Genomic DNA, 15,796 nt, shown 5'->3' with positions numbered 1-15,796 from the left:
CAGTCTCCCCTCCCGCTCCTCCCTTCCCTGGCTTTCGTCATCCACGAGCGCCGGGACACGCGGAAAACGCTGATAACGGCACTTCCTCGTCACGTGAGGGGTTACGCCTCTCCCTGCGCATGGTCCCTCCCCCTCAGTCCGCCGTCCCAATTACGCTCTCTAAGGCCTGCATTCGGCGGGCCATCGTGGGCTGAAAACACTGCGCCGACTGGAACCGGAGGAGCTCTAGGCCAAATGGGTGGGCCAGCCAGAACCCTGGGACCCTTCACTGCTCGAGGCCGGAGAGAGGGAACGAAACAGGCGGGAACCGGTTGGGGAGGGAGGGTTCATAGCGGAAGGTGTCATGGCGGCCGCGCTCTCTAGGTTTTACCCTTTAAAGGAATTCTATGATGCAGTGCTGTCACAAATAATGCTAATCAACTAAAATAATAATAATGATGATAAAAATATCCCATCATTTGCAGCAAAATGGATGAAACTGGAAACCATCATGTTAAGTGAAGTCAGTCAGGCACAGAAAGACAAATACCATATGATCTCACTCAATTGTGGAAGCAAAAGAAAAACAAATTGCAATTCTCATAGAAGTAGGGAGTAGAATAATGACTGCCAGAGTACCAGAGGGCAGGGGGTATAGGGGAGGAGAACTGGTGAACTAACAAACACAAAATCATGCTGTCTACCCTAAGGGAATCACTGTGCAGTATGTGCATGTATTGAAACAACACACTGCACCCCACAAATATGAACAAGTAAATGTTAAAATATTTGCAATAAAATTATTTTAAACAAAAATTAAATAAATAATCAGAGTCTTTTGATAAAATAAACTTTATCAGTTCTACAAATTTAATTTTTATGCTACGGTTGTTTAAAGCAAATTAAACTATATATATTTAGAAAGTGAAAAAGGAGTTTTAGAATTTCCTCTTCTTCTTCCTTTTTTTTTGTTTGTTAATAATAGAATGTAACAGGAACTAACTGTGTTCCAAAGAGGAAGACCATGCTAGAACCTGAAGCTAGAATTTTATAATTTTCCCATACTTGGCCACTGCTGGCTGATTGTATCTCTGTGTAAGGACTTTTTCTCTATCTTGATGTCCATTTATGTCTGGTCTTATCATGATATATACTTTTTCAGCAGATTTAAAATGGATTTTTCTCCCTTGTTGAAAATCCCGTGATACACCAGTTATTAGCTTCCTATTTTCTTCTCTACAGGCTCCTATACTTGCATCTCTTTTGAAAAAAAGGCCAAAATCTAGACTTGTATCACCTTGGAGGTGAACTGCCTGCTGTGCTGGCCAATGTCAGGGCAATGGAGCATGCCAGATTCCAGAAGCCTACAGCCCACCACTGTCTGACTTATCTCCAACCAGGCACATCCCATTGGCAGGCTCAGCTGACCACCAGGTCCCAGGCCCTGAACTGGAGGAAGCCCAGAGGGGAATGTCACTCTCTGACAGTGCCAGCTGCTGACATGGTCAGGCATCTGGGCAACCCAGGACTCCAAGCAGTGGGCTCCTGTGAGACGATGCTGCCTGGGCTCCCAGAGACCAAGAGACGTGAGGTTCAGACAGATGAGGAACACAGGGTGACAGGATGTTGAAATGCCATAGCCAAAGGTGAGGTTCAAAAATAAAAAGGAATATAAAAATCTGAGGGGAAGAAACCTTAAAGAGATAGACACAATTGAACCAAAAACCCAATGCTAACAAAACAGACAGGTCTTATAGAGAAAAGATTTTCGGAAAGAAAAATCAATAGAAGTGACAAGGAAGACCGGCAAAGAAATAAATGCAACCTACAAGAGAACCCAAGGGAAAGCGTGAAGGTGCCTTTTCCTGAGCACAGAGCCCAGAGGGATTGCAAGGTTCTGACCAAGTCTCCATTGACCTCTGTAGTGGATTGAATTATGTCTCCCCAAAACTCATTGAAGCTTGAGTTGTATCCCCCAAGTTTTATATATTAGAAACTTAGCTCCACTGTGACTGTTAAGAGGGTGGAAAATCCTATTATGGTAATTGAAAGGTGGAGCCTTGAAGAGGTGATTGGATTGTAGGACCATGCAGTAGTGAATGGATTAAAAATGGTGGTCAGGGGCGTGGTTCTGAGGGCTTTAAAAGAAGAGTCTGTCTGTCTGTCTCTCTCTGCTCTCTCTGCTTCCACCATCTTGCAATGTGAGACCCCTGGGTCACTGTCACCACCACCAGATGGACTTTGGACTTCTGAGCGTCAGAAACTGTAAGCAATAAATTTCATTTTCTTTATAAATCACCCAGTTCGGTGTACTTTGTTATAAGCAACATAAATGGACTAATACAACCTCCATCTAAAGTGATAAATTCCTACTATTAAGGTTGCTTTGGTTTCGTTTTTATGTTAGAAATGGTAGTTGGTTCAAGATCTTAGGCTAGAATTGAAAACTTTGAAACATTTACAGACTCAGTATTTTTCATTATTTTGAAATAAAAACCTCAAGTGTAAATTGCCCCAAACTTCCCCAGAAAACCTAAAAATCTTCAATACCTAACCAACCACACAGGAGCTAAAAGAGAACTATTGGAACAGGTTTTATCAGTGCTCCTTACGTGAACAGGAATTTCATGAGTCTACCTGGAGCAAACAGTGCTTCTCTCCAGAGGAGTGATGGGGTGGGGGGCAGATTCTGGTTCTAGCTCTGTTATATTTGGTGGCTTTGGGCACTAACTGGAAAGACCCAAGCTCTGCTTTAAAATAGACAAACGCTGCTGTGTGAGATTCAAGTTGTCTGTAGGAAGGTTTAGAAGACATGTGCAAATGTTCACATGTTGCCCGGATAAAAGCCCACTGTGCAGAATCTTAATCTTTTACTTCTACTTCCTCAGCTCTTCCCCAAATGCCATCATCTTCCACCAGGACACTCACATGCAGGCTACTGCTCACGGTCTTCTGTGGCTGGCCAGAACCTCCCTCACAGGAGGCAGAAGCTGCAGTTGGTGGAAACTGGGTTGCAAACATGGAGAGTTATCTTAATTAGCTTCTTCATATGTACTAATATTTCCTCTCAGCCCCACTTAAGGATCAGCAGTCATAATGTGCCCAAGTTCTGAGACTCTGTATCAACGAGAAATTAGGCCTGAGGCAGCCACATACTGCTCCTTCATTTCAAAGGCCTACAGTGGCCTTTGCAGCCAATCCATCTCCTTAGCACTGGTGGGTCACTACGGTTCACAGTGTGTACAGTTGTGAGCAGTGAAACCTTTGATGGGCAACAGCCTTCGTCTCCAGCGGCACCAGTAGTAGCTCAGAGCTATGGATTCTGTGCAATTAAGAAAATGCATCCACATGAAACAGGGAGTGTCCCAAAGGCCTGGGGACCAAGTCAGCATGTCCTTGGCATTTACTAAGTCCAGATGTCTTTATCTTCTGAGCAGGAAGTCAGAGCCCATCCAGATGGCATCTTGATTGCTTTCAGCCTAGCTGATTAAATTTCTAGGGCTGACATCTCTTCCAAATACCATCTCCATCCTATGAAAATGTGATTGTCAAATAAGTGCCAGGGAGAATCCCTACAGAGGACCACAGACTGGAAGGGCCTGAACATGAACCAGCACGCCCAGGACGTCTGTGCCCAGCACATTTCCTGCCATATGGCGGAGGTTCTGGGATTCCTTCTGCTGCAGCGAGGGGATTTCCTGAAAGGCAGTGCGGCGAGGGCAAGTGTGTAAGTCTGGGATCAGACAGAGCCAGTTAGGAGTCTTGGATCCTCCACTTTCTCACCTGTGACCTCGTGCATATCCCTGAACTACTCTGGTCTTGGTTTACTCATCTATAAATTTGAGATAAAAGTGGGACCTACGTCAACTAGTTGTTCTGAAATTACATGTGATAATGCATGTCACGTGCTTACAGGAGTACCTGGCACCTAACAAGCGTTCCCTATATGCATTTTATTTTTGCCTCTAGCTTTACTTTGCTTTCTTAGGAGCTGATCCTTGAAAACACAAACCTGAATGAGGACAAGGAACCAGCCTGGTCATTCACGCATGCTTTATACTAGAAATAATATATAACTATTCATAGTCCTTCATGGGTTACCCTTCTTTTCATAAGTACTATTGACAGGTAAGCAGGGGAGACAGTCTTTCTTTTTATACAAGAAGCTGAGAGATTTAGAGGCTAATGACTTTTCCAAGTCACATAAGTACCTGTCTCTGAAGATGGAAACCCTTAAAGGCTGTTGAACTTTTGTCTGCTGCTAATGCTACTCATAAGAGGAAGACAGTGCCGCCAAGGAGCAGAGGAATTAACAAAAGCCTCCCTACATCACCACCATCCTGTCGCCAACAAATGCTTCCGGTCGCACTGATGGGACATTTCTGAGGTTCACTAGTATGAGAAAAGGATGTCATATTGCCACTTACAGAAGTTGTTGCCTACCTCTGTTAGTTCAGGAAATCCTTTTCTCCCACATTCACTGTAAAGGGCCATGGGAATTTAATCTAATACAATGCTCAAAGTAAAAAGTCTGACAACAAACAAAATGTGAAAAATGTTCCAGAAAGGCTAAAAGTAAATGGCTGAATAATAATATAAACAATCTCAACTCTTGGGACTGTTAAACTCATAAATTGTTCATTTAAACTTTTAACAACAAATTAGAGGATTGGGTTAGATTATTTTAAAATTGATTTTTAGCTTTAAAATTTCTGATTTTAACGCACCACTTTTAGGACCACTTTATTCAGAGTTGAGAGTTTATCTCAGAATTCCAATTCCCCGTCCTATACTTTAGTCCCTGTATTTCTTTGCCTGTTAATATTACATTCATTTACCGTTTGAAAGAAAAACCCTAAGGGTGCCTTTAACATTTCTACATCAGATGAAAGAGAAGTTAGTTAATGGCACTGATGTTATAGTTAATTGAAAGTTAAAGCTTGACAGATATTCTAATTTGTTATATATATTTTCAGAACCATAAATGTGTAACTGGATGACAACAAAAAAATAGTGAAACCCAGATTTGGGGAAGTATTCCAACATCAGACAGTTTTTAAGTGGCTATAATGAGGACCCCAGAGAAGGGATATTTTAATATCAGTCATCTTGGAAGAGGTGAATCCTGGGGCAGGGAATGCAAACTGTTCTTGGGTCAGAAAAGGAAGGACTTCCCTCTTCTCCTGAGAACAGAAGCCAAGAAGACTTGGGCTCAGAGCTGTGAAAAGACCTAGAGTATTCTTTGTGATGGGAGTGAGCTGTCTATGCTACGTGAAGATACTGTTCCTGCTCTGCTGTTGGTGGTGGTGGCAGTGCCACCAACAACTGTGCAATGGAATAGTCAGGTTCCAGAGCAGCAGGATCAGGGGCAGCATTATAAAGCTGTTCAGCTTCAAAAGGACATAACTAAGCTTGAAATTGAAGGGGATGAGAACATACCACCCCCAAACATGCCATTTTGGCATATTGATTATTTTGAGCTAAAGGCAATTGAGAAATAGCAGATGTAGGAAGGGCTCTCTCTCCTCCCCATTTCTACCTCAAAGTAGGGCATAAATCTTTCATAAGGAAGGCACCCTATCTGTATTAGGAAGAAGAAAACAAGGAATCAAAATAGACCTTACATGGAACCAACCTAAATGTTCATCAGTGGATGATTGGATAAGGAAGATGTGGTATATACACACCATGGAATACTACTCTGCCATAAAAAAGAATGAAATTCTCCCATTTGCAACAACATGGATGAGCTTGGAGAAACTTATGTTGAGTGAAATAAGCAAAGCACAGAGGGATAAATGCCGTATGTGCTCTCTCAAAAGTGGGAGCTAAGAGATAAAGAAGAAAGGGAAGAAAGACAGTGGTGTGTTGGACTTGCAGAGGGAGAGAACATATCTAGAGATAAAAAGTGGAGTGGGGAAAGGGAGATGGTGAGGGAGGTCCAGGATAATGGAAGGGATAATGGGGTGGGGGACATGGGGTATAATCACCATTTATGGTAATGGACATGCTACCAGTATGGATCCTGCCATCACATCTTAGGCACGAGTGATGACCATTTGCTTTGTATCCCATGAATATTCATAACCAATAAAAACAAAACAAAACATTAAAAAAAAAAGACCTTACTAGTCTGCGAGCTGGGACAGTGGGGGGTGCGAGCTTTTGCCACACCCCTCCCCCAGCATCTGCACCCAGCCCAGTAATGACCAAGCCACCATTGGTAGCCTCCTGGCCTCCCCTGTGGGAATGAGGGGGGTGTCATAGGCCTCAATCCAGCCCCTCCTCCTCCTTCCTCCTTCTTCCATCCTATTTTCTTCCCATTTCCCCTCCCTTCTCCCTCCCAACTGCTCCACAACAACATCCTAGAATGTAAAACTAATATGAATAAAATTACGTTTTCTTTTAAAAAAAGCCCCCCCAAACAAAAACAAACAAAAAAAGAACAGACCTTACTAAAAGACCATTATCTTTCATTAGTTTTCCCCCTATATTTCCTAGTCACTTTCCCACAATGTACTGTTCCTAGCCCAAACTCCTTTTTCTTTTGTCTTGTCATATTTCCACAATTTATTGCTCTTTGTTAAAATGGAATATAAGTTCCTGGGTCTAACTGCTTCTTTGGGGGTTCCCCTTCTTCCTACAATGCCCTCTATGCCACATAAAAGTATTAACATCAAATACAATTTTTATGCTTTTTCTTCTGTTCATCTGTCTTTTGTCAGTCTAATTTAATTCATAGGCCCCAGTAACAGAACCCAAGATGGTACAGAAAAAGTCTTTCTTCCCTTACAAAAATCAAGTGGGACATGCATACAGCCATGTCCCCTCTCAAGGTGTGAGGGGCCACCAACATCACTTGCTTTCTGTAGCCTGGTGACCTCACAAGTGTCATCAAATGCAAAGGCAGCAGCATGGCAGCATGACAAGAAGGCAGGATCAGAGGAACGGAGGGCTGTCTTCTGATGTATCCATGAGACAGCACACCAAGTAACCCACAGAGAGAGGTGGAAATAACTTTGAAGAGGGCTTTACTTCAGGCCTTCATGGCTCTGAATCTTGTGTCATAATAATTTGGTAAAAAAAATAATAATAATAAAGTGTTGTGAAATATAATGATAAAAAATAGAATTGACCATAAAATATATTAAAATTTTCAAGTAGAATTTTAGATACAAGTAGATTTAACCATCTGGACATGAGGGGGAAAGCAGACTTGAACCAAAAGCAGAACCAAAACTAAATGTACAAAGGGGGGAAAAATAAAGATAGGTCAATATATTAAAATTTTCAAGTAGAATTTTAGATACAAGTAGATTTAACCATCTGGACATGAGGCGGAAAGCAGACTTGAACCAAAAGCAGAACCAAAACTAAATGTACAAAGGGGGGAAAAATAAAGATAGGTCAGTTTAACACTAACTGGTGCCCAAAAGATATCATGGAAATTACACATCTAGTTCTTGCTAAATTTGGATTACAAAAGCATATTTTGGTTCGCACATCCTTGAAATAAAGTAAATTAGCCTTTGGGTTATCACCAGGAACGGACTTGAAGAGCCCAACATGGTATCCTAGGTCCCCAAATGGAAACACAGGGAAGTAAATGTATCGGCCTCACCAGACATGAAATTGGGCAGTTCTATGGGGAATCACAAGGGGAGACAGCTGACCACAAAGGATGAACTGCATGAAGATATGGTGGAATAAAAGACAGAACAACAAAAGAATGATTTTGGATTTTTATATAAATCTATGTTAATATCTAATATAAGGATACTTGAACTTTATGAAAACTTCTGGCGCTCACAGATCTGCTGTTTCCCATTAATGTGGTTGCTGATCAGTAGAAATAAATGAGTTTCTTGCGCCTTCTCTCATCTCCTTCTCTCCCTCTCCGTATCTCTGCAAGCACCGGTTCTTAGCATGGGTGATGGCAACTCCATTCCTCCATGGCACTACGAGTGAATCGGGATTGCAGCAATCATGGCACCCATTGCTCCAGCCAAATGTCTCTATTTTCTGTTTGCCAAAAAGGGATAAGTCTACCTGAAGGAAGAAAGAGAGAGCAGATTGTCAACAAAAAGCAAGTGTAACTCCATTTTATGGGCTCAAGCCAACAATCTCTGTTACATAAGTAAATTGGAAATCATAGTTTTGAAATAGAGTGACGGAATTTTAAATGAAGAAGTACCTTATAGATAAGCTAGTCCAACTTCGTCATTTTACAGATGGAGGAAGTGAGACACGGAGACACTGTCCTGATGACGCACACCCAATTAATGGTGAAGCGAGGATTAGAATTCAAGTCAGTGCTTTTCTTGGGAGATTTGGAAACTGTTCAGATAGACTGTTAGGGATTATAATGCATGAACTTGTGACATGGTGGGAGGAACTAGAGTTTTTTAACCCAGAAAGGGGAAAATTCAGAGACATAATAACTATTTTCAAATACCTGAAGAACTGGCAAGTAGAAAAGGGCTTGAACTTACCATTAGCCAGAGGAGACAAGGAACATGGTGGGGAGGTTATAGGAAAGACTTTTAAAGTTCCATATAAGGTAAAACATTTTAAATGGTCAAAATTGGCCAAAACAATTTGTTGGAGGATAGTAAGTTTCTGTCCCTTGAGGAATTTCAGAACAGACCAGAAAGTAATGCAGTGAGTATGTTTTTACCTCCAGAGAGGGGTGGGGGAAGGGGTGCGGAGGAGTGAATCCAGGCATAAAAATCATTTGGCTAGGGTGACCTTTAAATTGTATGTGATTCTTTACAACCTGGGACCAAATAAGGGTTTCATTCTTGCCTCTGAACTCTAAAACCTATCAATCATCCCATCTGTTTGCAATAGTTTAAATTTTAATCTATTTTATATTTCAGGGTATTATGCTCTGAATATTTGATTTGAATGCTGTGACAGAAGGTCACTCATATTCATTTATTTTCTTTTACTCTTATGCACTTGCAGTGAGTCTTTTGAATCCATTATGCAAACACATGCAAATTATATGCAAATGGTGTGGCCTCAGAAAATGACAAAATCTCATGGCCTTAACTGAGCCATCAAACCTTTCTTTAAGAAGGAAAGTGATATGCCTTTTCAATGTCTCTGGGACAGGAGACAGTTTCCTGAGAGTGATATTTACACAACATTGGAATTGGTTACTCAGAGGAGTCTTTGCACGACATTCTTCATATGGCTTTAAGGTTAAGAAAGCATTTTCACATATATGATCTCATCTGATCCTCATAATTACCCCATGATGTCAACAGAGACAGGAGACAGTTTCCTGAGAGTGATATTTACACAACATTGGAATTGGTTACTCAGAGGAGTTTTTGCACGACATTCTTCATATGGCTTTAAGGTTAAGAAAGCATTTTCACATATATGATCTCATCTGATCCTCATAATTACCCCATGATGTCGACAGAAAAGGAATTATAATTCCTGTTTTTCAGATTAGGAAATAGACTTAGAGAAGTGAAATGATTTGCCCGATGTCACTCAGCTGGTAAGACATGGATCCGAGGCTTAGAAGCAGACCCTTCCAGTCCTCAACCCTTCCCACTATACTTTGATGGAGTCCTTCTTTGAACAAGGTGGTCTGTCACTGGTCTGTGTTTGCTTAGACTGAATTTTGCCAATAGCATCATCGGAGGTGCTTTTGTTGATGAGGATGGCATTTTAAGAGGGCCAAGAAAAGCCTAAATATTCATAGCAGCCTGTCCTTCTTTGAACAAGGTGGTCTGTCACTGGTCTGTGTTTGCTTAGACTGAATTTTGCCAAAAGCATCATCGGAGGTGCTTTTGTTGATGAGGATGGCATTTTAAGAGGGCCAAGAAAAGCCTAAATATTCATAGCAGCCCTAGCACAGTACCAAGTGCATAGTTTTTCCAACCCCCTCTGCTTTTTAGCATCTGCTCTGAAGTCTCCAGATGAGGAATATTCTTCACCCCATCTACTCTTCAGCTCCTTCAGGAGGCAGAACCTTTCTTAAACCATGGAGAGTAGTAGCACAGTCTCTGCAGGGAGATTGTCTGGATCTGAAGCTCTAATCCACCAGTCTAGTCATGTGGCCTTGGAAAGGTCATGTGATTTCTCTAAGCATCAGTTTTTATATCTATAAAATAAGGAAATAACAGCACTTCTTTTATAGACTATGAGGAAATATTCTAGGATAGGGAAATGTACCAAAAACAAAAATAAAACCTGGCCTGGTGTCTGACACATAGGAAGTGCTCTATAAATGGTAGCTACTATAATCATTTTGTTCATGGTAGTAACACAACATGGTAGTAGCAATATCTCAAGTCATTTTGAACTGTGATACTAGGAATTGGGCTCTTGGGAATGGAAAGGGAGAACAGTAACACCGAGTATCTCCTATGTGCCAGAGGGGTGGAGAACGGAAATGTCTGGGTAGCTAAATTCAGCCCATTGAGGAATGCTTGAACTTGGACTTTCTAATCACTCGCACATCTTGCAGCATAATGAGGGTAATTGCAATCCTGCTTCAAAGCTATTTCTAAGAAGAAATAGAGCCACGGCTGGCGTCTTTAACTCTGCTCACCCTTAGCCAAATTGCTTTGTTTATAGCAGTGCCCCTACTTCCCTGGGCCAGGTTGCAAGGAAACAGAGGGGATTCCATTCCAGCTGCTTCAACAGGCCTGAATTGCCAGGTCAGGAGCTGGAGTAATCCTCCTCCTGTACAAAGACAGTAGGTGGGGAGGGACAAGGGGGCCAAGTAAGCAGCTGAGGCCCAGACCGAAGGAGTAGACATACTCTTGAACCTGTTCCCTCCTGCTCCCAAGGGGTAAGTTCTTCCATCTGTCCCTAAGAGTGCTCTGCCCTTCCAGCATGCCCCAGCACTTCTCCTAGACACTCACCTAGGACAACTAACAAAGTGGCCTCCTTTGTGGGTACAACTTCCTGTTTCCATAGACTCTCTCATGGAAAGAGACCAGAAGCTGTTGGAGTTGGCCAAACCCTTGAAGCTGCCTTAAAATCAAGCAGAACCATCACACTGAGAGTCCATGTGACCAGCCTGGGAGGGCTGCACAACTGATTCATGTTCGCCAGGAAATGCACTGGGCCATTCCGGGGCTGGGGCCTCAGTTATTTTTGGCAATGATGGGTGGTATGCAAAAGGGACTTCCCCTTTTTCGCAGCACAGAGCCACTGCATGCTGAGCAGGCAACAGTATTTCTTGTTCCAAGATCACCCTCTGAGCACCTCTCTGGCTGCCAAATTACAGGGGCCATTATAGCTCAATTTGCTTTCTCAGCTCCAAACATTGGATAAGCCCACCAAGCTGGGACTGCATTTGTCCTGGGATGGCTCCCAATGTCAGCTGCTTCCTTTTGGCAGTGCTGATTTCTGCCAGCTGTAAAGTCATCACCTCCTCGGATCAGATGTGCATCGAGGTGAGTCCAAACTGTTTGTCTTTATCCAGATTGAACTGTCTGGAAATTCTGAGATTCAGCATGCAGTCCCATCTGAGCCTTGGCATCCCAACAACTACTGTTTTGCAAAGGGTATTGGGGGATGTAGTTTTTCTTTATCATGAGAAAAGAGTCCAAGAGCTCAGCCAGGGGCTGGCCTGGTAGCATCTTACCAGGAAGAAGTGAGAGTTTTCCACCTCTTCAAATAATTCCCCCCAAATAATCCCAACTGGGACATAAGGTATCAATGGGGTCTCGGTGCAAAGAGCAGACCCACAAACTTGCCTACTGGCCTGGGGAGCTGTTTGTCCAATATCCCAGCATGTGGCCACTATCCCAGATAGTCCCGTGGTTTCCTGGCTCTCAGGATGAAGTAAAGACAGGCCTGTGCCAGGTTTTAGAACCTTTACAAGATCGCTCTGAATGAGTCTGGCTTTATCCTCAACTTGGACAGCCCTCCATCTGTTTTACTAACCCACAGGAGTAAAATCTGAAACAGAGCCAAATTGCACCTTCTGTTTTGGACCATAACAATATTTATCAACCTGTGGGAAGTACTCAGAGGGGGTGGTGAAAGAGAAGGGCCTTGCCATCTCCTAAAATGCTCAACCCTCCTCCCACTGTCTCTGACCCCCATCATGTGGCCCATCAGACAAGGGCTGCAGACAGGAAGGACTATTGGCTGCTTTCCCAGGTGGGGCTAAAAGGAAGGTAGGAGCCAGGAGCAGCCAGATGTGGAATGACCCCGAGGCAGCACCTGGGAGGAAGTGAGGAGAATGACCTGGGAGTGCAGGACAAAGACCTGCCAGACCGAGCACCAAGCCATGCCAGGACTGCAGAGAGGCCTGGGACAGAAACAAACAGAACCTTGTAAGTCCAGCATTAGGATGGAATCAGGATGTGCTCAGACCAAGAGGAGGTGTAATGCCCAGGGAAATTAAGGCTGGGAAGGTCTACCACAGAACGAGTGGCTTAAACCACAGTTCTGGAGGCTAGAAGTCCAAGATCAAGATGTTGGTGGGGTTGGTTTCTTCTGAAGCTTCTCATCTTGGCTTGTAGATGACCGTCTTCTCATGGTGTCTTCACATGGGTCATCCTGCTGTTCATGGTTGTGTCCTAATTTTCTCTTCTTGTAAGGACATCAGTCATATTGGATTAGGGCCTGCCTATATGACCTCATTTTACTTTAATTCCCTGTTTAAAGGCCCTGTCTCCAAATACAGTCACATTCTAAGGTACTAGGGGCTAAGACTTCAACTATGAGTTTTGGGGGAACACAATTCAGCCCTTAACAGAAGGGGAAGAGTAAGGGTTTTTATCAGCCCCAGAAGGTTGTGTCATCTTTCGGGTTGGAAGGTCAATTTCATACAGACATGTGGGAGGTATGATGAGGAGGTAGGAGTGGGGACACCCCCCTCAGTGATCAGGGAGGTATGTCATCCACCTCCTGGCAACATCCCCAGACGGGATAATATCACCCTTAAATTCCAGCTCACTGGGAAGCAGCCTATTTTCAATGCCTAATCTTACACCTACAAGTTCAACTCTCAAATCCCTGTGTCAGTGCAAAGCCTGTACAGCCCTTCTGAAAGCCACAAGGAGTCCCCAGGACGGGCAGCACTTCTGGCAGATTTTGCAAAGCCCATGGAAATACTAGATCAGTTTGCCTATTGAAGATATAAAGCCTCAGAATTGCCAGTTGGTTTTTGCAAATGGTCCTGCTTTGGCAGAGGGGAAGAGAAAGAGGCACAGAGAGGACCCTAATCTTTTGGGTGCCTGTTCTGGGGCCTTCAGAGCTATGCAGGTCTCAGGAGTGGAGCGCAGGGTCCCAGAATCTCCATGCCTGGCCTGTGCTGCAGCCAGGGCCTTCTTTTCTGGATAAGGCAGGTAAGACTGAAGTCTTCCAATACGACCACCTCCTTGCAGCCCTTCCTTTGAAAAAACTCCTATTTTAAATGGCCTCATGACCTATTCAATTAACATTGGAACTATATTTTCTTTTACCTCTTCAATCATGTCGAAGTTCTCAACAGTGGGCTTCTAAGGCTGCTTATTGAGCCCTTACTAGTCTGTGGATACTAGGGAGGGAGTGGGAGATACAAAGATAAATGGGAGCTTGATCCTGAGGGCAAGCAACTTCTGGGCTGCTGGCAAGTGGGTTAAAAAGAGGAGTGGTTAGGAGAAGAAATTGGTGCCTTTGATTTAAGGATCTTGGCCTTTTTTCAAGTGCAAATCACCCCAGCTTTGCCCTCCCCTCTCCCCTGCTTTTCTATCCCATTTTGTTCTTCCCCTCCAGTCCAAGCACAATTAACCACATTACTGTACATTCATGTGGTCACTAGCTTATCAAGCTCTATCCTGAAAACATTTGCATTTTGTTTTGAGTTTAGTAGACTTTTTGATGAAGCAAAACATACATACAGAAAAGTCCACATGTCCTAAGTGTGCAGTTAAATGTGTTTTCACCAAGTGAGGCCACCCACCTAACCAGCACACATATCAAGGTTACAGGACATTCTCAGCACCTCAGAAGCCCCCTCACACCTCCTCCTTGTCACTAATCCCCGGAGGCACCCAAACCTCCAGCTGCCATCACCATAGATTGGTTTGGCCTGCATTTGAACTTTACATACATGGTGCTATACACCACATACTCTTTTGTATCTGGCTTCTTTCACTCAACGTTCAGTTTGTGATATTTATTGATGATGCACAGCAATCATTTGTGTGTTCTCCCTGCTGAACGGTACTCTGCTGTATTAGTGAGTATTTATCCATTTACTGTTAATGGACATTGCATTGTTTCCAATTTTTTGGCTGTTATGAATGATGCTGCTTTGGACATTCCTGTCTATGTTTTCAGCAAACAAATGTACAAATCTTTTTATTAGGTGTATGCCTCAGAGTGAATGCATCTGATCATAGGGTATACATGTGTATAACTTTGGTAAACATTGCCAACCAGTTTTCCAAAATGTTGGTACCAATTTGTACTTATCGGCAATATATATGAGTTCTGATTAATCCACAGCTTCACTACCATTTGGTATTAGTTGTTTTTAAAATGTTAGCCATTCTTCTTAGTGGGCAGTGGTGTTTCACTGGGGGTTAATTTTTATTTTCCTGATGAACACTTGAGTGCATTTTCATACTTTTGTTGGCCATTTTTTAAATCTTTTTTCATGTATATGAAGTGCCTGTTTAAGTCTTTTCACCATTTTTTCTTTTTTTAAAAAATTGATCTGTAGGGGTTCTTTATGTACTGTGGATACAAGTCCTTTATCAGATTGCAGACATCTGCTCACCCTCTGTGGCTTGCCCTTCCACTCTCATACTGGTATCTTCTGCTGAACAGAAGTTCTTAATTTTAACACAGCTCAACTTATCATTTTCCCCTTTACTTTCAGTGCATTTCCGTCCTGTTTAAGAAATGCTTGTCTACCCCAGGGCCATGAAATTCTTCCATGTTTTCTTCCAGAACTTTTATTGTTTCATATTTATTTCTATTTCTAGATTTCACATCTAGACCTATAATCCATCAGGAATTTTTTTTTCATACAATATCAGGTAGAAGTCAAGATTAATTTTTTAACTAAACTTTTTGTTTTAAAAAATTTCAAACATACATATGAGTTCAAAGAATATTACAATGAACAGCCATAGACACTCCACACAGATTCTTCTATTGCTAAATGCTACTTGGCCTCTGTCTATCTCTGTGGGGTGTGCGTGTGATGAGCAACACAATTAGATCCAAGACCAAGTTTTGAAAGCTGACAAATACTCAAAGAGTAGCTGGAATTCCCTGTTCTGTGATTTGAGTTGTGGTAACGTTTTAGATGCTCTCGCAAACAGTTACTTGGGAGTGTGGACACGGCGCCCACTTCAAGCAAGCTCATTCTGGCCATTCTGCTCCCTCAAAGCCATGGTAGGAGAGAGTCCTCCAGTCCCTAGGTATGTGGTGGGGGAGTGCTTAGCAGAGCTTCTTTTTTGAGGGGAACTCCAAGTTCTGGACAAAAGGGTTTTCCTTTAGATAATGATGTGAGGTTGTGAGGATCCAGTTAAATGCTAACTCCTTTTGTTTAGTGCTGACACGCATTATCTTTAATCCTCATGATAGGCCTGCAAGGTGAGGTTATTATCCTCAATCTACATTTGGGAAAAGGGAGGTTCAGAGATCACAGCTTGGTGGTTGAGAGCTGGAATTTGAACCAAAGAAGTGTGATTCTTAACGACAAACAGAAAATGAAGGGCAGGTAACTGGAATGCTCTTTACCTGGAGAGGACAGGTTGACAACAATGCTTTAGGGACATGCCTTCTTGGGAGTGTTTGTTTTGTTTTGTTTTCAGAGAGTAATTGTTGCTCCGGGATT

The 15,796-nt window shown here is 42.7% G+C and overlaps 1 protein-coding gene across 1 annotated transcript in view; it reads left to right on the top strand.

Annotated features, from left to right (window-relative positions):
* Positions 1 to 11,151: 11,151 nt before the first annotated feature.
* The window catches only part of CD180 (CD180 molecule), a 14,042-nt gene continuing 9,397 nt past the window's right edge, over positions 11,152 to 15,796 (top strand). The window contains exon 1 of the mRNA XM_008568934.1: positions 11,152 to 11,405. Coding sequence (XP_008567156.1) covers positions 11,316 to 11,405 — 90 coding nt within the window. The 5' untranslated portion in view covers positions 11,152 to 11,315. The remainder of the gene's footprint in view (positions 11,406 to 15,796) is intronic.

The sequence above is a fragment of the Galeopterus variegatus genome, unplaced genomic scaffold (assembly GCF_000696425.1).
Source record: "Galeopterus variegatus unplaced genomic scaffold, G_variegatus-3.0.2 Scaffold453, whole genome shotgun sequence".
Classification (NCBI taxonomy): Eukaryota; Metazoa; Chordata; class Mammalia; order Dermoptera; family Cynocephalidae; genus Galeopterus; species Galeopterus variegatus.
Note: the sequence above shows the minus strand (reverse complement) of the source record. Positions and strands in the feature narration are given on the sequence as shown.